Source organism: Phaenicophaeus curvirostris, chromosome 9 (assembly GCF_032191515.1).
Source record: "Phaenicophaeus curvirostris isolate KB17595 chromosome 9, BPBGC_Pcur_1.0, whole genome shotgun sequence".
In the NCBI taxonomy this organism is placed as follows: Eukaryota; Metazoa; Chordata; class Aves; order Cuculiformes; family Cuculidae; genus Phaenicophaeus; species Phaenicophaeus curvirostris.
The window spans coordinates 28,349,920-28,377,143 of NC_091400.1; the positions used below are offsets into that span (position 1 = coordinate 28,349,920).

The 27,224-nt window shown below is 41.4% G+C and overlaps 1 protein-coding gene across 5 annotated transcripts in view; it reads left to right on the forward strand.

Moving 5' to 3' along the window:
- ZRANB1 (zinc finger RANBP2-type containing 1) overlaps positions 1-26,191 on the forward strand; it is a 44,416-nt gene extending 18,225 nt beyond the window's left edge. For 4 of the 5 annotated variants that reach the window (XM_069864106.1, XM_069864107.1, XM_069864108.1 and 1 more), the window contains exons 4-11: positions 8,474-8,661; positions 10,175-10,328; positions 12,715-12,786; positions 13,381-13,579; positions 16,971-17,091; positions 17,921-18,050; positions 21,341-21,570; positions 23,006-26,191. In XM_069864106.1, coding sequence (XP_069720207.1) covers positions 8,474-8,661; positions 10,175-10,328; positions 12,715-12,786; positions 13,381-13,579; positions 16,971-17,091; positions 17,921-18,050; positions 21,341-21,570; positions 23,006-23,224 — 1,313 coding nt within the window. In that variant the 3' untranslated portion in view covers positions 23,225-26,191. The remainder of the gene's footprint in view (positions 1-8,473; positions 8,662-10,174; positions 10,329-12,714; positions 12,787-13,380; positions 13,580-16,970; positions 17,092-17,920; positions 18,051-21,340; positions 21,571-23,005) is intronic. The other variant, XR_011337995.1, reaches the window with a different exon arrangement.
- The last annotated feature ends 1,033 nt before the right edge of the window (positions 26,192-27,224 follow it).

A 27,224-nucleotide genomic window follows, 5' to 3' on the forward strand; every position in this document is an offset into this window, starting at 1 on the left:
CTGAACCTTGCTGTAATGAGGGAGTGAGAGGTGTATGGGTGGGAACAGGCTGCCGGAGGCAGGGAGGATCATGGGCCGTTCCTTGCTGGTGTCGGTTTAGGCTTGCTTGAACTGTTTGGGGAAGTATAGGGTGGGTTAATCACTGGCAGGTGATCACCTGCCACACTGGCCTTGGCTAAATATGGCAAACAGTACCTGTTGGGGTGGTCAGGGAGGAGAGTCCCTGGTGGGAGCCATACAGCCTGACCTCCTTCCCCCCTTCCTTTGTGATACGGAGAAGTACGGCTTGACACACTTGTCTGCTATGCCTGGTAGTGGTGATGTAAGTTTACGACTTTCACCTAGGTGATAAATCTTATGTTATTGACTGACTGTCCTATGCATACATTCTATCATAACTACTTTATGTTTGCATGTGTGTATATCTTTCAAAGTAGGATGCATGCTTTACTCCTTGGTAGAAAATTTTAACTCCTGAAGCACTTCTATTTTGACTGCTTTTTATGAAGCTCAGTGGTATTTTATACCAAAAGTATTTAAATAGTGAAGTTGAAAACAGTTATTTAAATTTGTCTTGGAAGTATGGATGTATAACTTCAGTATAATTCATGATTATCCAGTGTCCAGCCTCCCTTAAGGGTGCAACCTTGCAAGGAACTGATTGGTGATTAATGCAGCAAGGGGCCTGGATACCTCTGACAGACAGGCGAGGGGATAAGGTCTTTCAGCCACTCTTACACGTGTGCTGTCTTGTCTTAATGATATGTTAGAAACATACTACATGGACTGTCTGTAGGGGTAATAGCTGTTTGCATGGAAAAAAGAGCAGGTGAATCATACTCTCGTGCATTGGATGGCTTCAAGTTTAAGGGTGCAGGACTTTTTGGAAGTTACTTAACGGTCTTTAAGCTGATGAAAGGTGCTGAGCTTGAATTTAAAAAATGTAGCACACAGAAGCGTCTGTCTCAAGCTAAAGAGTGCTCTGTTGTGACTGTGTGCTAATGATAGCAAAGGAGGCCTTGAAAATGAAGAGCAAGAAGGAACTGAAAGATGTGGTTAGAGACCTATTGAGGTTTTTCAGAGAGTCCCTCTTGTTTGTATTAACTATCAGAATTATTGAATGGTTTGGGTCAGAAGGGACCTTAAAGATCATCCAGTTGCAACCTCCCTGCCGTGAGCAGGGACACCTCCCACCAGACCAGGCTGCTTAAAGCCTCTCCCAGCCTTGAACACTTCCAGGGATGGGGCAGCCTCAACTTCTCTAAGTGACCTGTGCCAGTGCCTCACTACCTGCGTTGTGAAGAATTTCTTCCTGACGTCTGAACTAAATCTTCCCCCTTCCAGTTTTCAGCCATTCCCCCTTGTCCTGTCACTGCATGTCCTTGTAAAAAGTCCCTCCCCAGCTTTCTTGTAGGTCCCCTTGAGTTCTTCCTCCAAGAGGAAAAATTCTTCTCGGACCAAAAGCTTTTGTTGCTCAAATTGCTGAAGTGGAGTAGTTATTGATAATAAAACTTCTTTTATGGCAACCTGATGCACCCCTGGTGAATAGCTGTTAAGAGAGCGAGGGCTGGGCTGGGCTTCAGAGGATGCTACAGCTTGCTGCTACAGCAGTTGTACGTTCTTTAACCAGTGTCAGAATTAGGTTTTAATGTGTCTGTTGTTGAGCCCCTCACTTGCTACAGGGTCACCTTGGCACATCAACTAATCTTTGGATCATCTGTAGATGAGTAAATGATGTAGACCACTTGCAACTGCATCTTTAGCAGGAGAGAAGCAGCACAGGATTTCATATTTCTGATCTGGTGTGTGTTAGATGGATCTGTCTCTGCATGAAGTACATAATTTGGTTGGTCATTTGAGGAATTTGCCTTCTATTACCAAGCAGTTCAGGAAATAGTGGAGTTGATGACGATTGTCCCACATATCAGGCACAATGACCTCCTTAACCTGAAGTGTTTCCTTTTGTAGTCTACTCAAATGTGAGAACACATTGTTTACCCTAGCATTGCTACCTCTTTGAATCAAGGAAGTCTCAAAACTTTGGGTTGTTCTTTAGATAGTTTATCTGAACCGTCATCTTCATGAAGATCTACCATTCGTTTAGCAAAAAATGTCATGTTTATTTTAGCAGGTATGTGACGAATTCTCTTTGCTTTTGCTTGTTTCATTTCAGCTTAATCCTCTTCAGCCTTTCCAAGGGTTTGGAATGTCTGCTCTTTAGTTCTTGCAGGATTGTGTGTACCCTCCTGTATGGTGATGCTTTTACAGCTTGTGAGGGTCAGGAGCTTCCAGCAGCTGAGCCACTGCTCTTTGCTGCTCAGTAATTACTCACTTGTCCCCGCAGCAGTTCAGCTGAGGTGTTGCCAAGGGACCTTTAATTGACAGTAAATGTGGTTGAAGTGAGGGTTACTATTCTCTGTTCTTACTTGTTTTTGTTCTGTGTCCCTGCACGTTTAAACCTTGCTGCTGGGAACTGTCTGTGGAGCAGGTGAGCCCCTGTCCTCATGTGCCGTGCTGGTGCTGCTGCAGTTCTCTCCCCCCTAGCCTCTCTGTTGCCCTGCAGATAAATGGCAGAACTCCATCAGTCTGTTTGAAGGAATTCACCCGTTTCATTTGTAAGTTGTGCATTGCAGAATGATTGAAAAGATGGTGAAATAAAGGCTACTGCTATAGCGTTTTCTCTGGAGATTTGCATCTGGCTGTTCCAAAGTCATTGAGGCTGTGCAGTTAGGGAAAACAGGGTTTAGTTTCTAGATATGCTTGTAAGCTCTTGCATATTTCCCAAGTTCATAGAGTTTTGTGCTGTTCACTAAATATTTACAAGTTCTCAAGAATAAACTTAATAGCACCTTAGTTTCTTGGGTTTAGCAGTGAGTCTAATTCCAGGCTTATTTAATATGAGCAAAGGTAGTATCTGATAACTAATAAAGACGATGATTCTAATGGTTGTAGCAGGAAAAATGCAGACTCAAGATGGTACAAACAGTTGTTATTGGGCAATTATTTCTTTTTTAATTTAGTCTTCTTAAAAAACCTTCTTAATCTCTATCACGGATCTTCTTGTGTGTGCTGAGATAGCACAGACTGGGAATATGCAATCTGTAAGAGCTGGGGCTCTGCTAGAAGAAGTGAAAACCTTGGCTCCCGGTGCTGTGAAAGAATATTCCAATAAGAGGAAGTGCTTGAGCTGCGAATGGGAACACATTTGAACCTGTAAGCACAGAATATTAACTTGTGCTTGTATTTTCTCATGACCTGGATGCAGCGCTTGGCATCCTGTCCTGTCACTTAGGCTGTCAGCTGGGCTGCGTGTTTGTACACTAAGCAAAGCACAGCTCTAGGGGAGAGGGGACACAGACCGGTGTCTTCAGTTGGAATAATATCAAGCTATTGTTTCTGGAGTCCACTTAAAAGAAAAGCTGTTCTTAATGTGGATCAGCCTTTGAGCTGTAAGGATCTACTTGCATTTGTGCAGCTCCTGTGACTGATCAGAGATCTGCAGGTCCAGCTGCTGGAGCGCTCACGGGCACGGTGTGAACAATCGTCAGGCGAATGCCACTCTTCCTTTTGACATTTTAACAGCCTGAAGAATGCAGTGGGTGTCAGTGGGGAATAATCCAGCTGGCACAGAACACAATTCAAAGGCTGCTTGTGTAAGTAATCAGGCACTTGTGTTACGAAATGTGATGAATTATAACATCAGTAAATATTTCTGTAATATTTATTGTAAATAGTGTTTTATTAAGACCTATTTAAGCAGACTTTAATGAATCAGAAGGTCTCATTCACCTGACAGAAGTCAAAGCCATTGTAGGAATGTGCCTCCTGTTGTCAATTAAAGTGCCTTAAGACCACATTTTGAAGTGGTGATGCTGAATTTAGGAATTGCAGGCAGGTCTTATGAATGTGGTATAGGCAAGTTTATCCCATAGTTTTGGGGCAAGATTTGTGTCTTCTGGTTCAGATTTCTGGCAACCTGTAATTTATTACTATCTTTTTGCTTATTGTTTACTTGCAGCCTTGGATTGTACTGACTGGCACTGTATGCAGGCTGGCACCTGACGAGCTGTCAGGAATTTTCCCCCTTTTGAAGGAGCTGAAATACAGTAGGTATTTGGTAGAAAGGGTAAAGAGCTATTTGGACTTTCTTGCTGTGGCTAAGAAGGGTCAGAAAGGTTTGTAATGAATGTAGTACATCAGCCCTGCAGTAGTGCTCTGGCTCCTTGGGTCACAGTGTTTCGGTGTGGGTTAGTACCAGACATCAGGGCATCCAGCAGGTTTGCAAGGGAAACTTCTTCTAAGGCACTAAACTTGTAATGGGCTCTGTGCAAACAACTATGCAGAATGAGCTCTGTATGGTTTGATTTTGTGTCGTGTTTATTTGTTGAGACTCTTACAAAGCGATTACTGCATCCAGAAGGGAGTTTGTCTGGACTGTGTTTAAAAATTGCCTGACGTACCCCTACACCCCCAGAATGGTCACGTGAATGTTTGGATTAAGAAAAAGAGGATGACCAGATATGATATACACGCATGGTCACACCAGCCCCCTTCCCTGAGCTCTAACTGTGCTACTTTGTGTCATTTAGCACGCCCTCCCTGTTCCTCACTTCTAGATAAAATATTGTCAACCCTATACCTAAACCACATTTACAGTCTCTGTTATGTAAATAAGGCCTAGAAAGCATACACGATTTGCCTGGTTTAGATGTGTGTATTGATCTTTAGATTGAACCTCATCAGTGAGGTTTGGAAACATAGTTTTAAAATGACAGCTTATGTAACAATTTTAGTAACTAATTCTAGGACATGGGGCTTTTAGGAATGTCAAGTATTGCAAGACGTGGGAATAAACAGCAAGAACTGGCAGTGCTGAGCGTGGCACATGTCATTGATTTGGATCCTTAGTGCAGCTTGCAGTAGCTAGTGCTTGAAGGCGTTGCCAAACCTCACATGATGGTGTCTCAGCATCAGTCTTAGACCTCAGTGGTTGCTGAGGTTTGGTTAAGAGTGGGATGGTTATAAGAAGCTTGACATAAGCCAGCAATGTGTGCTCACAGCCCAGAAGGCCAACCATATCCTGGGCTGCATTAAGAGAAATGTGGCTGGCAAGTCGAGGGAGGTGATTCTGCCCCTCTACACTACTCTTGTGAGACCTCACCTGGAGTACTGTGCCCAGTTCTGGAAACTCCAACATAAGAAGGATATGGAACTGTGGGAACAGATGTGGGGGAGGGCTACAAAGATGATCAGAGGAGTGGAGCACCTCTGCTATGAGGACAGGCTGAGAGAGTTTGGGCTGTTAAGACTAGAGAAGAGAAGGCTCTGGGGAGACCTCATAGCAACCTTCCAGTACCTGAAGAGAGCTACAGGAAAGCTAGGGAGGGACCTTTTACAAGGGCATGGAGTGAGAGGATGAGGGCATATGGCTTTAAATTGGAAGGGGGAAGATTTAGATTAGACGTTAGGAAGAAGCTCTTCACAATGAGGGTAGTGAGCCACGGGAACAGGTTGCCCAGAGAAGTTGTGGATGCACCCTCCCTGGAGGTGTTCAAGGCTAGGTTGGATGGGCCTTAAGCAGCCTGGTCTGTTGGGAGGTGTCCCTGCCTGTGACGGGGGGGTTGGAACTTGATGATCTTTAGGGTCCCTTCCAACCCAAACTATTCAGTGATTCTAAGTTGTTTTAGCAGCTTTTAATTTTGAATTAGTCTGAGATAATATAATTGTCAGGATTGCTGCCTGCCAGTCATTGGATGGAGTGGTAGAGGGTGCAGATGTGGTAACTGGAACCTTTCCACTGTCAAGAAAAATGTTTAAAAAGTAAACTTGTGTCAAGTGGCTGTTGGTCATTAACAAGGTGTCTCTCCTAAATTAATATAATAAAAAATCACATTTGTCATAAGATAGCAGAGAATCTGCTCTTCTATGAAGATTCTTTCCCCAGGGATTCTTGGGTATTTGCTATCAGGTGATCTTAGAATAGAATCATAGAATAACCAGGTTGGAAGAGACCCACTGGATCACCGAGTCCATCTTAGACTCATTTAGGTTGAGCAAGACCCTTACAGTTATAGAAGCCAAATGTTAACCACTACTACCAAGTCCACCACTAAACCATGTCTGCCTCTCCATCCTTTTCTGTTCCTTCGGAAGTGTTTATACCTGTCAATTGAAGGGCTTCAGCTGTGGGAGTCATCCCACCATGTTTTCATGATTGCAATTGCATCACCACTGCACAGTGGCTTCCAGGTCACGAGAAAAAAATAAAAAAAAAAAGCCCCAACAGGTCAGTTTGCTGCATTTGATTGGAATTGTATCACCAGCGGCCTTGGTATTGCCTTACCAGTGGCATAAATGGGATTGTATGGGAATAAAATGCTACATTTGACGTTCTTATTACAATATAGCTTGACAAAACTGTACCTGTTATGTCAGTGTGTTTTGGTTACATCTAGAATGGAGATGTTGCAACAGCTCTACAGCTCCGGTCACATCCCATATTGCATTCTTTTGCATGATTTGGAGAGGGCGTTGAAACGCTGGCTGATGGATTTTGTGTTGGTTTCCTTTCACTGAAGTAACTTTTGTCTGTCAGTAGCAGCTCCTTTTCTTAAAATATAGTATTTTTTCATCAGCAAAGTTCTAACGCTTATAGAACAAGAACTAAAAGGACAGACCTAACTCTGGTCTACCTAGTTCTTTAACTCATCGGGGGTGAATACATAGATAGGCAGTTTAGCAGATTAAGATATTTATGCTGGAGAGGAATGGGAATGACTTCCTGCACAGGCAGACCAGGAATATGCATCAGAAATGTAAGAAGTTGTCATCTTGTGCTGTTTTCATTCCACCCTGGCCTGTTGGCACTTCTGAGTCTTTGCTGAATGGGTAGGTGTTGTATGACTGAAATTTGCAGTTGAGTTTCTATTTGGGAACTTTGCTTTTCAGCCACTGTTGAAAGGAATAATCTAACTTTTTCTCAGTAGAGCCTTCCTAAGCAGAACTGGTAACTCTGTAGAGAAATGTCTTGTAATGATAATCTGTTTTCTCTCTGAATTTCTTCTGAAAGCTTTATAATCTCAGTATTGAAAATGATGGGCTTCCTGGCTGAGCTGTAAGAATGCTTTCCCAAATCCTGGATTAACCAGCAACCCAGCCGTTGTTATGCTTCTCTGGCAGCAGGCAGTACAGCTTGTTGTGCTGTTGGGTATTTTTTTGTTTGTTGTTTTTTTTTTATTTGTTTGGTTTGGGGTTGTTTGGGGATTTTTTTGTTTGAGGTTTTTGGTTTTTTTTTTTTGTGATCTGGTATTTGCATCTTGGTCCTGAGCAGGAGTGAGTGCCATTGAGACATAGTAGATCTCTTTCCCATCTGATGAGTTTTTGAATCTTAGTAAGCAAACTGAGTAAAGAATGCACTTAGGTCTCCATTTCCGTCCTAATGGCCTCTGCACAACCGCTGACTCTTAGGACTTGGTGAGGAGGTTCTGCTACACAAAAAGGGGAGAGGGGCTTTCTTGTTCCTGTGATCTGTGTTCTTGCTCATCTTCTTATTTGTTTCCCAGTTAGTGATGGCTTTAAGACTACTTTTCTGTTTCCTTGACTCACCACAATGCAGTTCTGTTATGAACCATCTGTGTGAAATAGGGTCTTTGTAATTGAAGGGATGTCTAAACTTAGTAAGTCTTATACTGGAACTCATACTGTTAAAGATAATCTTGCCACACCTAGTTGATGGTGTATTCTGATAACCGCAGCTGAAAGAATGAGTTCAGCATGAATGGTCTTGATATGAAGCACAATACAGAAGCTGGAGATTCCCAGGGACTCCAGAAGATATTAGGATCATGTCCCTGGCCCCATCTTGCTTTAAAAAGTAAAGCAGCACAAAATCAATGCAGTGTGTGTATAATCTTTCTTTAATTCAGTTTTAATAGAGTACCCTGGATGGAAACTATGTCAGCTCAGTTAGCAACAGAAACGGTGAGCTGCAGAGAAACTTTGTGCTCTTAAACCTCTTCCAACACTGTTTCAAAACACACTGGGGAAAAGATGACTTATGTTCCAAAAAAATATTTTAATGGAACTCTCTTGGATTCAGGAGTTTGCTTTTAAGATATCATAATCAAATTTATCTCTCTGCTATGAGCAAATGATCAAATGAGATCTGCTGATGAAATGAGAGGCTCATGAGTATGTTGTGTGAGGTGTTTCATCAAGGGTCTTCAGCACCCCTTCATAGCTGGGTTTTGATGTGGCATATCTTCCAGCTAGTTTGGGGAGTGAAATGGTCTGGGACGTAAGTGTAAATGTTTTGTAGTTTTCAGTTTAAAAATAAGAAATAAAAATCTGTAAGTTTCTTGGTATGCAGGTGTTCTTTGTATGGAAGTCAGCTGTGTTAAATAAGGCAGTCTGATCCAGAGTGGCTCACCCACTCTGGATTTGTTATTTATTATTTGTATTTATTTTTCTCTAGGAGTTGTAGAAGGCGATTTAGCTGCTGTTGAAGCTTACAAGTCATCAGGAGGAGATATTGCCCGCCAGCTCACCGCAGATGAAGTCCGCCTGCTGAATCGCCCTTCTGCTTTTGACGTTGGGTACACGCTCGTACACCTGGCGATACGCTTTCAGAGACAAGACATGCTCGCGATTTTGCTTACCGAGGTGAGTTGCTGTGACCCGTGCCTGGGCTGAGCAGCAGCCTTGTGTAACTGTGCTATTGTCTGCAGCCGGTGACATGGAACTTTGTTTGCAGGAAGATGGAGGCAACTATTGTTGGAATACACGAACCGCTGCTTTGTGCTTTTGTCGATGTTTCTATTTGAGAAGCGCCTTTGCTTTAGGACTGCATGTATGTGGCGGTCTTGAGGAGGTGGATTTATCTCCTTAATGAGCAGTCTTGGCACAGGTTCTGCCCTTGCTGGCGGTGGAAGTGAGCTATTGTGAGGCTTCCTGTGCGTTGGGTGGGGGAGAGGAAGTGCCCTCAAAGCAAAGCGCTGCGATCAATGAGAGCACAGTTTTTCCTGAGTTCTGTTAATGAATTAAGTCTACCTGGTCTTTCTTCCCTTGTTTTCTTGAGAGCTTCTTTTCTAGAGAAAGGCAAATATCCTGTGATGTGAAATTGCATTTTTTTTCCGCTTTTTTTGCCCACTTTATAGAGTGGTTGGTTTCTCTCTGTGGTCTCCTTGCTCTTGCATCTTCCATTTCCTTCTGTGTCTTTGTATGGTCCACCTCATTTCTGGTGATCATTGCCCTCCTGCTAGACCCATAAGTAGTTCTGTCCTCTTTTTTTGTTTGTTTTCTTCATCTCGGACTTCTGAAAGCAGCTGTTCATGAGAACTAGCATGGTTGCTAGTTGATTTGCTGAAGTCCTGCCTTACAGGTTTTTCTATTGTGTTTTGTTTCAATTTTAGGAATAATTACTCAATGTACCATTTGTGGAAGTGCTAAGTGGTGTTTGAGCCATAATGATGTTTCCTTTGCTAGAATATTAACTAGTGAAATACGCATCTTAGAGTTTGGGGTTTTTGATGTATCCAGTGTCATCCCTGTGTTGCTTGCCCTGTATCACTTAATGAGTTCCTGCTGCCAGTGATTATTAGAAATTGGAGAATTTTAAGTATCTTAACTTACTAGTCTGTTACCTACTTCTTTGTAGGTAACTGTCCTCAGGCTGGGTAATGGATTTCTTTGTTAAATGTAAACAGGACTCATGGATGGACCCTCCCTGGAGGTGTTCAAGGCCAGGTTGGATTAGGCCTTGTGCAGCCGGGTCTGGTGGGAGGTGTCCCTTCCTGTGGCAAGGGGATTGGAACTCGATGATCTTTAAGGTCCCTTGCAATCCAAACCATTCTATGATTCTGTGATAAGAATTTGGGTCTGTTTCCTATTATTACCTAGCTCTTTTTTTTTTTTTTTCTTCCCTGCTGGTATTGGTCACCTGTTAATACACTTCTTCAATGTACAGAGGTTTTTAACCAGCTTTATGTTATCAGCTCCATGTCAAACAAGACGTTAATTCATTGATAGCCACTAAGTATTGAAAGATTAGGGTACCTATGTTTATACTGTTGATATATTACTTGCTAACGAAACAGAGTCCACTGGTGATTTTTCACTCCTAAGTCCTCATATTTAACTAGAAATAATACCGAGTGCTGTCACTGTGTTGTTTCAGGTATCGCAGCACGCAGCCAAGTGTATTCCTGCCATGGTGTGTCCAGAGGTCACAGAACAAATTCGTCGTGAAATTGCTGCATCTCTTCATCAACGAAAGGGAGACTTTGCTTGCTATTTTCTCACTGACCTTGTAACATTTACATTACCTGCAGGTAATTACAAAATTCTTACTGATGGGAGATATTTTCTTTGTCACACAGTTGAGAAATGCTTGTTTTTATACTTTGCTGATGGCAGCGGAATGTTTATGGGTTTTACTTAAAGTTCTAATTGCTTAGGTCAGATGTAGTAGTTGAATTTGCATGTTAATATTTAATACTTGTATACGTTTTTCCTGTGAACTGAACATCCCTGTCCTCTTCAGATGTGAGGCAATTGAAGAGAAGTGGTGTATTCTAAGGAAAGTCTGTATTTAAAGTTTAGGTTTTGGGCCCTATGATTTTGGGCTCTGATATGACTTGTCACATAGCTGTGTTAGCTTTCAGCTTTTTCCATTATGGCCCAGAGCTGTTCTTGCATTTGTACCTGGTTATAGCAATAGCTTTTTATGGATACTTTTGGGATACTCCGTGATCAAGAGAATGTTTGTCTATTAGAAAGAACCTCTTAGGAGCATTTTACTGTTCAGTAGCCATTCCCTCTCTTAATAAAAATGATACCAGAGGTAAGAAAATGTTTAGATGGCAACTGTACTGATCAGCAAATCCATTTGTCTTTTTTTAGAAAACAGTAGCATTTTAAGAACTGCATTTGGAACCTCTCCGAGTTAGCTCAAGTTCTCCTCTTCAAAAAATCTGGATAATAATAGTTACTGTGTTCAGTTTTATTCTGTGGGTTATGTCTGAGAGGCAGACAGCGTGGGTGCACGAAGTGCCCAGAGACTGAACTTCATTGCTGTTCGGCTGTTTGGGGGACAGAAGGGGAAGAGGGGCAACACAGTGATTCTGTAACACACATCCAAAATATTGCTTTCTCCAGAACTGAGGCATTTGTTCAGTATTTTCAAGAGACTCATCATAAACCACTGTGCAGCTTTTTGACACATGTAGTAGCCATTAAATAATTAAGGAATAAAAAAGTTCAAAACCTTCTGTTCATAAAGGCTGTCAGTGTTATTTCCCCTTCCATCACACTTAGCAAACTGCACATCTTTTGCAGTCAACGATTAGTAGTTGGTCTCAAGACAGCGTTTCCAAGGATAGTGGTATAAATCACACAATCCTACTCAGGCATTACCTGTATGATGTAGTTTAGGAACCAGTTTCCACTCTATCTTACAAACAAATGGATGGGATCCTCCTGAAGAGTCAATGCCTAGACGTCAGAGTGCAAAACTTCTAAATTTATTGCTGGCCACTGTAAGCCATTTTTAATTTAAAAAAAAAACAATCGGTAATGCAGAAAAAAAGGCCACCCCACAACCCCTGCCTGCATTGGACAACAGTATGGTTCAGTAGCAACTGAATGTGTGCCTGAACGTCCTCTTAAATTTTAGAAGCCCTTGGATACTGGATATCTGAGCAGGACTGGCAGATACAGTGCTGCCTTTAAGAGAGGTCTTTGTGTCCTTGAAATACCCTTAGAGCCCAGTCTTTATACCCTAGACTGCCTGAAGGGGTGCTCGATGCTTCTGTTTAACTACTTGATTTATTTCCTTAACTTTAATGTTTCACAATTGTGAAGCTGTCCAAGTTTCTGTAATTGCTGGTCTGCCTAGCGGCCCTTTACTGCTTATCCTGGATTGAAATATAGGCCATGAGCACATCTTAAAGGTGTAGCAGCTGTTTGTTTTATTGTTTTGGTCAGTGTTTGTTGTTTTACATGATACTGGAGTCACAAGAGTTTTGCCCTTTATACCTTTTCTTGGTATGGCTTTTTTTTTTTTCTTTTTTAGAGATAGATTCACAGTTGAAGATCCTGTCTGTAAAGGTCTTGGAACAGTTGTTAGTAGTGGCATTTTCTGTGTCATAGCTCAATAGTTTTCACATTTCTTGTTTTCTGACCTGCACACTGGCCTGCAAACCATGGAGGTTCTCTAAGCTATTTTGTTGAAGCCTGAGTGAAATGTCTAAGGAAGTGGATGTTTTGTATAAGACCAAGTCTCTTGGCAAACTCTACCTGTCCTTTGTGGGAGAGCGGGGAGGGAGGGGAAGCCTTTCAGGTGGGTGGAAAACTACTGCTCAGGATTGAAGTTGTCCTAAATATAGTAGGGTTGAAAATACTCTTTATTTTCCCCACCTCAAAGTGGTTCTCTACTTCACTTTCTCCTTCAGAGAAATCCAATTTTATCCTACGTGTGCTGTGACGATCCCTTCTGCATCAAAGGTATGACAGTCTGGGATACGTATCCACTTTAGTGTGCTCCAAGAGACCTGTGGTCACAAATGGCAGATCTGAAAATAGCAGCAGCTTTTCAGAGGAGACGTTAGTGATGATAGGGCAAAAGCTGTCGCACAAGTTCTGCTGTGCATCAGCTGGCAATGTGTGCCTGTTACAGCAACATTAAGCAACTTTTGCATTTGCTTTCTCTTTTTCCAGATATTGAAGACTTACCGCCCACTGTCCAAGAGAAGTTATTTGATGAAGTACTTGATAGAGATGTTCAGAAAGGTAAACACTCTGAGAGTGGCAAGAATCTCTCCTTGCTATTCATTAGAGAATATTTCTGTGTTTTAAGATAAAATGTGCATGTGTGTATGTATGTGGCTCAGTTGCCTGGAGTTGTTTTAAATATAGCATTGATGATTTCAAGTTAATTGCCAAACTGGGATTACTTTAATTTTAACATTTACATTGTATTTAAGCGACACAGACTGGGATCTGTACAAATTTTTCTTAGTGTATCTTTAAACTTCTTAAAGATTTTAAAAACTTCACAGTTGTAAGTCATGAGCTCTTGAAAGAAAACTTAACAGATCTTTCCACTTTTTTAACAATCATCAAACAAGTGTTGTGATGCTTCTTTTAAGGTTGGTGGTTGTTGCTGTAGTCATTTGGTTTTGTTTTCCTTATTTTCTTTACAATGTTTCACTCAAGGAATGCCTTTAGCCATTGTAGTTCACCTGTTTTTGTAGTATGAGGGAGAACTTGGTTTTATCCATGCAAATGGATGAATTGTTGAGATTATGCCATTACTGTGCTGTTCAGATTCTCTGAGACTTCAGATGAACATAGGGTTTAAAAGAGGTGGTTGTCATGTTGCAGAGCTAGAAGAGGAATCTCCCATTATTAATTGGTCCCTGGAATTGGGTACGCGCTTGGACAGCAGATTATATGCACTTTGGAACCGGACTGCAGGGGACTGCCTGCTTGATTCAGTACTACAAGCCACGTGGGGCATTTACGACAAGGATTCTGTGCTGCGGAAAGCTCTTCATGACAGTTTACATGACTGCTCGCATTGGTAAGTTAGTTATTTGTCAACTTTAAAGATAGCTTTCCATGTAGCTTAGCAGTTGATAGTAGTACAGTACTGAAAAGAAACACAACCACCACTCCCCAGTTTGCTATGGATTGTGTGCCTCTGAGATGTTGAGTCAGAAAGTGATTCTTGTAGTACTCTGGGTCTAGTGTATTTTAAATGTGAGCACTGAAAACTTGGGCATTCTGAACTTGGATGGTATGCGATGTTCAGCAAATGGCATTTAAAATGGAGTAAAATATTTTATGCTGTGTGCTTGTCCAGAGTACCTAAATGCAGTTAAGACAAATTTACTTGCAATGTAAATCATGAGCAGGCCATGCTTTGCTGCTGTTGATGGAAGCTTTACGGAAGATTGTTAATAGAAGATAGCCTTTTATTCCTGTGTAAACTCTTCAGTATTTTCATTCCATCTGCTTAGTTACAGCTTTGTTCGGCACTGCTCTTTTTGTTCCTGTTCTGTCTGCTAAAATAATGGCAGTAAAGCAGTGTTCACATTTAACTAGTGCTGTTGCTTGGCCATAGAATTAATTTATCCTGTAAAACAGCTTTGGTTGTTTTATGCTGGCAAACTTCTTCAGTCCCATACTGTGGTTTGCCTCTACTGGAGGAAAAATCCTTACAGCTGGACCCCTAGTGTTGTCCACCAGGTGGTGGACAGATGTGTGATGGGACTAAGGGAATGTAGTGATAATGACTAATAATCTAAGGCACAGCTGATTTGATTTCTTGTGTTCTTGTAGTCGAGGACAGGAGAAACTCTGTCAGCAGGATACTAGAGAGAGAGCCTGTCCCCTTGCTCTATGTGCAGTACAGGAATTCAACAACAAAGGTTAATTTTAGGGGTACCTGTAAGTAGCTTTTGTGATTATCGTCCACTGTGTCCCCTGTTGGGAGATTCTTCCCCCAGTTAGTGTCCAGAGCTGGATTCCATAAAGTGGTGCTTCAGTAACAATTCTCCTGAGAACTTGCCTCCGAATGGATCTGTTGCTGCTTTAGAGTTGTTTATTGTGGAGCGTGCATCTCGACCAGGCAGGAATGTCCCTGGCATCATAAGCAGTTCCCCTGAGGCCAGAACAGAAATTTATGATAGATCAGGTTTTGTTCTTTATGGTAACAAAAACAAGCATGGTAACTAGAAACATGCAGCAAACTATTGAGGTTTAAACCAGTCCTTCAAAATGTTAGTGCTAACTGTTGTTGACTTGCTGTTGTATCTAACATAACACTCATTATTTAATGTAGTAAATCTGGTTAAGCTTTTTTGTTCATGTTCTAGACAGATTTTTCATTTTATTTTGAATTTATTTAATATTTATCCTTATTGGAAGCACAGTTTTTGAACAGATTCCTGTGTTCCTTTAAAGTTGTTTGAATACAGTTGCCTGTGTCAGTCTGGATAATTTTAGCTGCTAGTTTGTCATTGGAAAAATCAGTATAAGTCTTTCTGTTCTGTGGTAAATTGATCATTCTATACTTGCTGTAGAGATTCTGTGATGCCCAAGATACATTTATGTTTAATTTTGTGGGATAGGACTTGTAGCAGGTAGGAAGTGACAGTGTGCTTAAATTTTTGTCAGAGCCATAGACTGTCCTGAATTGGAAGGGACCAACGAGGATTGAGTCCAACTCCTGTCCCTGCACAGGACAACCCCAACATTCACACCTTGGCCAAATGCTTCTTGAACATTGTTAGGCTTGATGCTGTGACTGCTTCCCTAGGGAGCTGTTCCAGTGCTCCACCACCCTCTAGGCAAAGAACTTTTTCCTAATGTCTAACCTAACCCTCCGCTGGTGCACCTTCCTGCCATTCCCTCAGCATTCCTTCTTTTTGCAGCAGGTAGAGACAGAATCAGGCCTCCACATCCTTTTGACAATAACACTTAGACTGACCTTGGTTGGGGAAGGTCAAGGAAGGTTGGCCACCCACCCCTGGCCAAAGGGTTGGACTTTCACCAGCACTGGATTTCACCTACAGGAACTGACTGACTTGGGCCCATTCTGTGCTTCTTACTTAACTCCTTGCTTCCCCCCTCACAACGCCTCCTCTCCTCATGGCTGCCTCGCTTCCCTCTCCTCGATCCTTATTTGTTTAGCACAAGGTGTTTGGTTAGAGATTTCTAGGGGAAAACAGGCAAAATATCCATTGGCTGCAAAGACTGAAGCAGTTGATGTATTTATGTAGAAACTGGACCGTAGAGAGGCCCTAAAGATCCCTTGTGCATAAACTACTGTGAGTGAGCACACAGACCTACCACAGTGTTTTACTAGTTGGTCTTCTAAGCCATGCAGAGGTTTTAGCTGTGCTTGAGAAAGCCAGCCGTTTGGTGACAGCTGTTAGAGACACCAAGTTGTTAGGATAATTACATTTTCACTGAAAGCATAGGAAAGATTTCTTCCACACACACTCACTGTGTCTGTTAATCTTCTCAGATTTTAATTAAATGAGTTCATTTCAATGACTTTTTTAATAGGCTGAACTTCAGAATGGTTTCTTTGTATTCACAGTAAAGGCCATTGTTTAGGATTTGGCTTAGTGCTCCTCACGAAACCAGTGTTTCCAGTGTGAAGTTGTGGGCTCTCCATACCGCCGTGATTGGACTTACTTTAAAATTCTAAAAACCCAGCATCTGCTTTTTAATGCATAGGTCTCCTTTATTTGCAATTGAGAGATAAAACATTAGAACTTAAGTAGTGTATGAAAATAATAATTTTAATTTAGGTGGAAAAGTATAATTTTAAAACTTCCAGTGTAAATCAGATCAATCCCACTTTCAAAATCTGATTCATAGCCACACTGCTTTATAACTGTTCCATATAATGTGAAATGTCCATACTTCTTTGTCCCAGAAAGTGATATAAAACAGTTTCTGCCTCCTAACCATGGTCTATTTTAAGTTGATGCACAAGTACTTTGGAGTTAATTAGATCATGATATGGTCAACAATACATGTATTGTTTGGATGAGAAGAATGAGCTGCTCCTCCTATGTGAAATGGAATGTCATGGTGGTGTTCCCTGTACCTCAACACTTAAAAATGTGTAAGCCTAAATAAGGCTTCATAAAAGCCTGTTACAACAAGTATCAAACTAGCCAGGAGACTGTAGGAACCTGTATCTATTACAGCGTATTTGCTGTAGGCATCGTGATCCCAAGTAATTTCCTAAAGGAAATGAGCAAACAGAAAATTAAAAAAAAATATAAAATACAATTTTTTTGACGTATGCTCTTTTTCCTCCTCCTTCTATACAGGGCTGGGATAAAGAATAACAAGGGTTAGATAAAGAATAACAAGGGCTGAATGTTGCTATCAGGTGTAAGGTGGTTGAGAAAAGTACTTCTGTATTAACAACTCCTTCTCTAACATTTTAGGTTCTATACACGCTGGAAAGAGTGGGAATCATGGTATTCGCAAAGTTTTGGTTTACATTTCTCATTGCGAGAGGAACAGTGGCAGGAAGACTGGGCATTCATACTCTCTCTTGCAAGCCAGGTAAGAAAGCTTCTTTATAAGATGGCTGTTAGAAAGGCTATTTTAATCTTTCTGAAAAAACACTTCAAAACCTTAGTGTTCTGCAGGAATAAGAGTTTTCATGTATAAAGGAAAACATTCCTCTTAAGCCAGCAGTCTGAAAGCATTACTGGGTAGACTCTTCCTGCCGAGATGGAAAAGTTCATTTAAAATTCTAATTTTTGAGCTTATCATTAAGCAGTACACTACAAGCGAGTCTCTTTCTTTTGATGTCAGGGTGAAGTCTGTAGAATTAACAAATACACAACCAACTGTTTCATGTTCTGCCTCCTCCGGCAGCACTTACCTCCTAGAACACACCTACAAGTCTGGAAGCTTACACTAGTAAACTTAAGCCAGCCAATATTTTATAACTCCCCTCCGAAATGACATTTATATTCCTCTAAGCTTCCAACTGCAGGAATATTTTTAACTCCACTTTTAAAGTATAAATATGATGTTGTTGCTATTTGGATGTGATCTTTTCCTATCATCAAAAGGTATTTACCTTAACCTTTCCTCAGACAAGTGAATTATTTTTAGACTGAGCCTTATATAGTTTCACTTCTACCTGAGGAATGAAATATGTTAGATTGTACCGGGGCTGTTGGAAGAAGAGTATATATGTAAATTCAAGCTGAAATGTTTTTGCTTATTTCCAACTGATATGTAATACTCTTTCCAGTCTTTCATTTTTCCTTCCAAAGCTAGGTCACTCTTTAAAGCATTTTCTATCTCCATTTGGAGACTGGTTTTCGAATTTCACAGTAAGTTCTGTTTCAAGTGATGTCTGTCTTTCTGTTTGGTTCAGCCTGGAGCGAGTTTGGAGCAGACACACATTTTTGTACTTGCACATATACTTAGAAGACCAATTATAGTTTATGGAGTAAAATATTATAAGAGTTTCCGAGGAGAAACACTAGGATATACCCGCTTTCAAGGTAAGCCTTTTGTTTTTCAAGTTTAGTTTTAAAAAGGTTCAACTGTAAATCAGAAACAAAGGAAGGTGAAAGGAGAGTGGCATTAAGCTGGAAGAGGATGGAATTATGTGGCAGGGAAATTTTCATGAGCATTTAAGAGCAACAGAACAGTCCCCTCAAAACTTGCAGTTTGTTATTGCAGAGTGGGCTTGCTGCCTACAGCCACAGTCAAAATGTATTTTGACCTTCACTCAGTGTGCCTTTAGTCTATAATTGTTTACATAAAATATTCTAGTAGTGAGAACTTATCAAACGTTGTGTGGTTCGTACTGCTATAAGACACAGGAGGATTAATAAATGGAATTCAGATTTCTGTTTGCTTGTGGTACTGATGGCTGCAACCGTTCATTTTAGAAGCCAACTTGTGTTTAGCATTTCCTGAACGAGGCTCATAAAGTTGGGGCGAGGCAGGCAGGAGGTGTTTGCACTGGCATAGTTTCTAACCAGAATGATGATGGTATCTGCTGGGTGCTCCCACAGGATGAAGGAGCATTCCTTGTTACTCCACAGCATCATAGAGGAGGTGATTTGTGAAGCAGCCCTTAATTGCAGTGAAAAGGAGTAGCCCTTAAAGCAAGAGGCAAGGGTACAGAAAGAAGGGTAGAGAAATTAAAGGAGAGTGGAGAATGATAGAGTTGGGCTGCTTTTTGTGATTAAAGTAAGAGACAGCAACTTGAATGTATGCTCTAGGGGCTGAAAAAGAAGGAATCTGTTCATAAATGCTTTGCCAACAGTTGTGGTGTCAGGTACAAAATTAAGTAACTGAGTTATGATTACAAAACATTGGTCGACTGGTAATGTAAGTCTCCCTTTCTGCAGAAGTGAATTCTGTGATGTAGTTAAAAGGAAGCTTATAAAATTCATCTGTGTTTCAGGAATTCGCGCTTTACAGCAAGCGTGATGTAAATGCTGACCTGTTTCTCCAGTAGTACTATAATTTTGCATGGCTTGATTGGGTTCTTTCTGACTGCTTCTCCTCCTGGTCTGGGCAAACAGTAGACTATCCTTAAGAGAAATAAGATGCTGTTTAGCTGACCCAGTCCAGTTTTGCTTAGATGTGTGTTTATAGAGTTCTATTTTGCAAGCCAAATTTGTTTGGGCAACCTTCCTATGTGTTAGGCAAATTAATATTGAAGTGTTTAGCATCTGTCTACAGGAATAAAAATATAGGAGGGGATTGGGAGCATCTGTACATGCTGAGCAGTAAACAGCTGATGTGGAAAGAACTGGTCAGGTGCTTCAGCCTTGTTACAGGATGTTAAGGTGTTTGTTTTGCCTGTGGTTCATCTTCTCAACCTCAAGTATATCTGCTTATCTGCTACCCTACAGTTGTTTTCACCAATGCATCACTATTTGTAGAGGACCTCCTGACTCGTCTCCTCGTGTGATTTTTGAAGAGTACACTAACTTTGGAAGGTGGCAAACTTTATATAGAAGAGCTTCAGACTGTGGAGTTAGTGTCAAATGTGTAACCTATTGTAACTACTTCAAATCTTCAGAAAATATGAGAAGCTGTTTGGTTAGTGAGCTTGGGGCAGTGATAGAAGTTCTTTGTGAGGAAATGAAACGCTTTTTTGAAGAAAATTTGTACTGTTGGTAGTTACGTGTTGTCTTTGAGATGATTTTAGATGGCCTAAATATGCTGAAATTTTCTTGCTCTGTGGGTCAGAAGATAACTGGGTGTCTGGGACAACCTTTTGCTAGACACGCGTTTCCAGGAATTTAGTCAGACAAATATTTATGACTTGTGATTCGTTTGCCACAAGCTGCATCCATCCGTACACCAAACAGGTGAACTCAGGAGTCTTGTGTTAGATTACCTGGAGTTACTTCTATGCCGGTCCAGCCACATTTTTGTGGTTAACGTGCTAATTAAATGCTCGCAGTTCAGCTAAAACCTAGCAGCTATCACACTCGGCATACTACGGGCTGCCAAGACAAGTTTCCTGTAAATGGTACAAGGCTTGCTGTTCTGGGCTTCTGTGTGGGTTTTGCGTAGCACGTGCCCCTTTGATGAAGCTTTGAGGAGAGCTTGGGCTTCTCTGAGTTGCTGTATAGCACCTGTCTACGTTTAAGCTCACATTCACTAAAAAAGGAGGGAAGAAAGATTGTGGGCTATAATAGAGATAGGGAAATGAATTTTGAAAGGAACAAATATTTACCTGTAGTCCCCACTAATTTTTGTTGCAGCAAGGAGAGATGAGTTTTAAACTTAAGTAAATCCTCCAAAGCCACCCCCTGCCTCAGGTTTTTGCTTTAGCGTTGCCCTTCCATCTCCATGGAAGTTGGAGAAGTGAAGTGCCTTGTTTTGCTGCAGCATCTATTCCTAATTTGGTGGCAGCAGCTGTACTATGAAAGGTTGCTATGCTACATGTGCACTTAAGTTTATGCGTGGCTATTTTTAAACCGTCACAAGGTAAGGCATGCTTTTGCTTAAGTTATCTTGCAGCAGTACACACCACGAGTTATTTATGTTCCTAGAAGAAAAGAGTTCTAGTTGTATTTTGAGCCTTCGTGCTTCTCAAGCAAATTACTTATTGCTAAAAATGGTGGGGAAAAAAGCCTGCAGCTTCTTTCAGCATCTGCAACTTCAGTAACTCATTGTACCTGGTGAAACAGCATCGGCCTCTGAGTGGGTGTTTTTGAGACAAGCTATGTATAATTGATGTGGGTTAATTTAATCTATCAATGAGTGTTGATGAGAAATCGCGTTCTCTCTGGGATAGATACAGACTTAGGTACTAAATAATATATAGTGCAGGCAGTTCTTTTAATAATAAGTTTTGTAAGCAGATGGTGGAATTTTTGTTCTGGTAAAAATAAGCATCTGACTGTTGCTTTTATTTCTGAGGCAGAATTGTTGTTTTTTTTTTTCCTTTAGACTTGTTTTTATATTTAAGAAGAATTCCCAAACAGAAAAGCCTGCTTTTCTAACTTTTTGTTCATCACTCTACTATGGGTCATAGATTTTAGGGGAATGGTCATGCAGTATTGGTTGTAAAAGCCATTACATTTATGTCTAAACTTGTACAGTTGCAGAGACACTCGACTAATCTCAAGTTAGCCTACTAATAATCACCTGTACTGAAAAGCATGCCGTGTATTCGTGTAGACCAAAGCAAGTATGTCTTAAACACTTGTTAATGTGCTGCTGTCACTGCGTGTAGCCAAAAGCAAACAGTTTGTATCAAAGTTCTTTGTTGCTGAACGCTGTAGTTCTGAGTCTTACCCTTTGTTTTAATTTGTCATAGGTGTATATTTACCTTTGTTATGGGAACAGAGTTTTTGTTGGAAAAGTCCTATTGCTCTGGGCTACACGAGGGGCCATTTCTCTGCTCTGGTTGCCATGGAGAATGATGGTTATGGCAATCGAGGTGCTGGTGCTAACTTGAACACTGATGATGATGTTACTGTTACTTTTCTACCGTTGGTGGATAGCGAGAGGAAATTATTGCACATTCACTTCCTTTCTGCTCAAGAGGTAAGAAATATTTGTGTAGCTGGTAGCCTTTTTCACTAAGCCGTGGCCTCAGCAATCACTAACCCCATGTGGTTTTGCAGTTGAAGAACTACAGGGATATGTGTTCAATTAATTCTGCTTACTTTGCCATCATTGGAAGTGATTCTGAAAGATGTTTTTCCACCAACTTGGCACTTATTTATAGTTCTGTAAATCGAATGTAGCTTCACAGTGCATGTGAATACAAGCCTACCTTGAAAACAGACCCAGGAGTAAGGCACCCTGCTAGATGATGGAGGGGAAAAAGTGTGGGCTTGTAAGTCTAGAGAGGGGTATTGTTTCAGAGAGCCACAGCATTTGTTAACCCTTGTAATAGGAAATGTTTCATGTTAAGAACTGCTAGACTCCGAAAAACTGCTTTGTAAAGTCAGAAGGCTCTTTTAAGACTTAATCTCCTTATAGATTTTGCCTACTATAAATCATAGATTCATTAAGGTTAGAAAAGACCTCTAAGATCATCCAGTCTAACCATCAGCCCAGCGCCGCCATGCCCAATAAACCATTTTCCTATGTGCCACATCTACATGTTTTTTTAGCACCCCAGGGAAGGAGACTCCGCCACTTCCCTGGGCAGCCTGTTCAGTGCTTCACCACTGAGTAAAGAATTTCTTCCTAATATCCAATCTAAACCTTCCCTGGTGTGATTTGAGGCCATTCCTTGTTGTCCTATTGCTTGTTAACTTGGGAGAAGAGACCAGCACCCACCTTGCTACGGCCTCCTTTCAGGGAATTATAGAAAGCGATAAGGTCTCTCCTCAGCCTCGTTTTCTCTAAGCTGAACAATCCCAGTTCCCTCAGCCACTCCTCATTAGACTTGTGCTCCAGGCCCTTCCCTAGTTCTGTTGCCCTTCTCCAGATGTGCTGCAGCCCCTCAATGTCTGTCTTGTAGCAAGGATCCCAAAACTGAACATGGGATTCGAGGTGTGGCCTCACCAGCCTCAAATACAGGGGCAGAGTTACCTCCCTGTGTCTGCTGGCCACACTGCTCCCAACACAGGCCAGGATGCTCTTGGCCTTCTTGGCCACCTGGGCCACTGCTGGCTCGTGTTCAGCCACTGTCAACCCACATCCCCAGGCCCTTAAATAGTTAGTTAGTTGCTCACCACTAATTGAAATATAGGAAGGCTATATTAGAAATACACATCTGGAACATTTAGAGGGGAAGAATAGCTGGAGAATATTTTCAGCGCCTTCAGATATTGGTTGAAAACAGTGTGCTTCATTTTGGCTTTTGGAGACTTTCAGCTGCAGTGAAGTAGTGTGCTAACCCTGTCAGCTTTTAAAAGAAACTGCACTGGTGCCTGAGCGTGGGTATTTGAGTTTTACTGCTGGCTTGCTTCAAGTTTGCTGTTCATGTTTCAAGCCTCATTCTCAATGTGTTCTCTCTCCCCCAAAGATAGGCAATGAGGAGCAGCAAGAAAAGCTGCTTCGGGAATGGCTGGACTGCTGTGTGACAGAAGGAGGGGTTCTCGTTGCGATGCAGAAAAGCTCTCGTAGGCGCAATCATCCACTGGTCACTCAGATGGTGGAGAAGTGGCTCGATCGCTACCGACAGATCCGCCCTTGTACATCCCTTTCGGATGGCGAGGAAGACGAGGATGATGATGACGAATGAAGATGAAGAAATTGAAATGAAAATTACCAGCGCAGAGTGTCTGACCCGGAGTTAACGTTGTGCTCTAGCAGTTTGTTGTGGAATGACCCACTTGTAGGGGAAACAGGTTGTAAAGGATTTCTCTGCCCAGCACAGAGCAAGTCTAGAAGCTCATCGGCTGCGTGAAGAGAACGAAATGGGCTGGACTACAGTTTGTACAAAAATAAAGAAAAAGAAACAAAAAACAGCTAATTTTATTATCAAGACAGAAAAGAAACCCCATTTTTTCTTTCTGATTGTAAATCTGTCTATAAATGTACCGCATGTGGTTGTGTAAGAGGTTGTGTAATAGGAAAATATACCAGCATCTCAATTATTGCAAAGAAATGTTTCAGTTAAGGGCACTTCTGAAAGCACACGTTAGATGGATCTCTCTTCCCTCCGAGATTCTTTTGCAGTAGAACCTGGTATTCTGCATCACCTTTTCGATACTCTGACACGTTTCTGTGCAAGGCCCATTTCTGTGAAATCTCCCAAGTGCCCAGGTCAGATGGTGAGGGTTTTTTTTCTTTGCACAAAACACCCACAGCAAGTCATAAACAAAAATAAGTTCATTATTTTACTAATATTTTCATTACTGCTATGCCCATGTAATAAAATCTAAAGAACATGGAACAAAGTGGAAGAGAAGCTAAATTTTTCATTGAGTGAAATGATTTGCTTCCTGAGAAAGGTTTGTTGTTTTTTTTTTTTCTTCTTTAATAGTTAGAGTCCTTTCAGTCTACATAAGAATATTTAGTCACAGAATTGACCTAAAGTATAGGGGTTTTATTCCAGTGAGTGTATACTAAAAATGGAGTAAAATCAGAGGACTTGGATGTGATTATTCCATATTGTCAGAACTCTGTCTTGCTGTGATACAAACTATATATCACTTTACCATTTAATCTTTCATCGACTTCAGTATTGCTGCAAATGAAAAAAAAACCTCCTTTAAAGGGTTGGTCCTTGGTTTTTAAATCTAGTGAGAATACACTCGACAGTTCCAATTAAAGAGTCTATGCTAAAGTTTTTTTAAAAAACACTTATATATCTCTCAGTATGTAAACCTGGGAATTTCTTGCATGTTGATTGATGTGGCCATACTTAAACCTATATAAGTTCCTGAGACTGTAAGTTCAGAGTATATTCTCCATTAGAAATTTTATTATATTTGATAACTTTAGCCATGTAACCTGTAATGGATAAAGTTTATCTAAAAATCTCACTTAAACACTAAAGGTTAATGCCAGTTTTTACATATACAGTGCAATTCAGGTTGTCTTGAAAAGCACTTTTGGTGGTGTGGTGGTTGAATAAGGAATTTTGCAGTAGATGAAACTGTTTTCATTAGAACGTTGAGAGAAGCCCCATAGCCCATATTTTTGTGTTGTTCAGAGCTATGGAAACCCTGTGAGGAACTTGCTGCTTTTTCTTCCAAATGCTGCTTAGATGGTGTTGAAACGTGCACAACTCCTACATAAACTTGGTGATGACACCAAAAGTATAGAAATAATGAAGTACTGTATTAACTTAGCAATTTTCCCATCACAGATTCCATTGAGGTTTATTATGAAATGTCTCCACCTTTTTTTGGCCATCAGATCTCCTGATTGGTGCATGTGCAAATTTTCAGGTAAAAGAATGCATGCTTTTCTGCAATGTACGTATGATTTACCTGAACTAAACAGGCAAACTGCAGATACTAAAGAGGTTCTTAACAAGCATATGGTCCTGTTTCAAGTTTGCTTTCTAAATTGGTATATTTTTTTTTGTCCTTTTTCTTACCTTGCAGTGAAATCCGTTCATACCTTGTCTAGCTGAGGACTTGAAGCTGTTCTGTCAGGAGAAGGGAACATAGTGTAAGCTGAGATGAGAATTTCCATGATCTGAGCTGGTCTGCACCACGTGCTTGGTTCATCTCCTGTGGTGTAATCCAGTGTGCTTCTGGAGGTCCTTCTAGTTCAGGACTAAGTATGCAAGCATCAGAAGTTCTTGTTCGGTAGCCAGATCACTGTAAATTCAGATCCTGGCTTAGCCAGGACCAGCTGGCCTTTGCAGACCACCACTTGAATGGACAAAGAGAGAGGCTCCCACCTTCAGTAGGCAACTTCAAAGGGTGTGCAAAAATGCTGTGCAGAGTTTGAACATCCCCCTTCACTTTGGGCAGTGCTGTTCCATTTAAGGAAGTAAAGCTTTCTTGTAACATGGGGAGAATAACCAATGTGAAAGTCTACCTTGAGCCAAACGTGATGAGCACGCTTTTCCTTCTCTCCTGTTGCTGTGTGCGGGCAGCCTGTGTTGCGGCTTGACGACCCCCGTCCCCAGCCGACACGTCACCACAGCAAGTGGCAGTTCACCACGCACTTGGTTCAGCTGTTTGTCACAAGCATGCACTGTGCTCTCCGGTATTTATCTAGTTCTGGTGTGAGAGGACAGTCCTGGTACTTCAGAGCTCTTGGCTTTCTTGATCACTATTGTTTTGTTCTGATGTGCTGTAAAATGGTTTGTTCAGGTGAACACGCTTCACAGGTCGTTTCAGAACTGGTGAAGTTCTCTTTTTCAAAATCGAAGTACTCCAAACCTCATGTACCTGTAGATTAAAGAAATGCAACCCCTTGCTTTATGCTAGCACAGTAGTCAGTGTATGTCAATGGGTCCTCTCCTTGAATCACATACTTGAAAGTTTACCAATCCTGCGATTAATTTGCAAATGCTACCTTGCAGCTTGTTGGCAAGTTCTGCTCTTTTAGCCAAGTATTTATAAAATTGGGTTTCTCCATGTTATTCTCCTCATTATTGCTTGCAGTAGCACACGCTTTCCTGGTGCAGAACTTGGCTTTTCATTGCTACCTCCTTGACACCTGGTTGTTTTTTCTGGTTTTATTTATGAATTCCTCAGTGCAATCCCTGTATTTCTTTTGGTTTTAATATATTAAAATTTAGTAATTCTGGATTCTTCCAAAGTTTTGCTGCATGGCTTATGGCAAACATTACTAGATTTTGTTTACTGCATTAACAACATTGGTTTGTGTGAACTTAGAACCCCTTCTTTAATTGCTGCTTTTCCTCCTCCCCCCTTTTTTTGTTCAGTAACTTCCCTTAACCCCTTTTCTTAGGTTTTATCTAGTGCTTGCCATGTTCAAGCTGCTTGTTTTAAGCTACTGTGGCATCCATCATCCATGGAGCGAATCCCTGCCTGCCCTCCTTGAGTGTGACAACAGCAGCGTGGCTCTGTCGGCAGAGTAACAGCACAAATCTTCAGTGGCAACTGTTTATCTCCTGTTCCTTTGCCCAGTAATCTTCCATTTGAAAGTTGTGGTGTGCAGCTTCCTGGTGGTTCAGTGTATCTTAATTGTGATGAGCCTCTTCCCTTTCTGCCTCCGTGGATCTTCACACGTTTTGCTGGTGTTTGCACTGCAGATGCTTGAAACCCAGTGGCAGAGGGGAGCATCTAAAGCTGCAGTCTTGTGAGCAAAACATGTCCTTTAGCTGATAACCCTTGGGATCCCTTACTTGCCACTCGTAGAGCTTGCAGCACTTCAGGTGAAGCTGTCGGCCTCCCCTTGCCTCCATCCTTGGTGTTTTGGTTGAGAGGGAGGGTGGATGTGGGATGAACAATCCAGCCTCTCGCTGTCCTGGTGCGGAGTGCTGGCAGCAGATGCACGAGAACCACTGGCACACGAGATCCTGTGACACAGGGAAGTACTTGCACCCAGCTGGGATACAACTGCTTATTTAAAAACATGAAAGCACCAGAGCTAGTTTAATTTTAAAACAACTCTAAACTTTAAAATCAATTAAATTTTTTCCTCTTGTTTTTTTACCATCAGGTCACTATTTCCCAACTCTCTTCTCTGTAACTGACCTGGTTTATCCTCTTGGTTTCTTGGCTGGTCCCTGGTGTGCTGTGTTGATAACTGACAGAATGGTCACTCATCTATGAAAGCTGACCTCTTAATTTTAACATGTTTGGAACTGG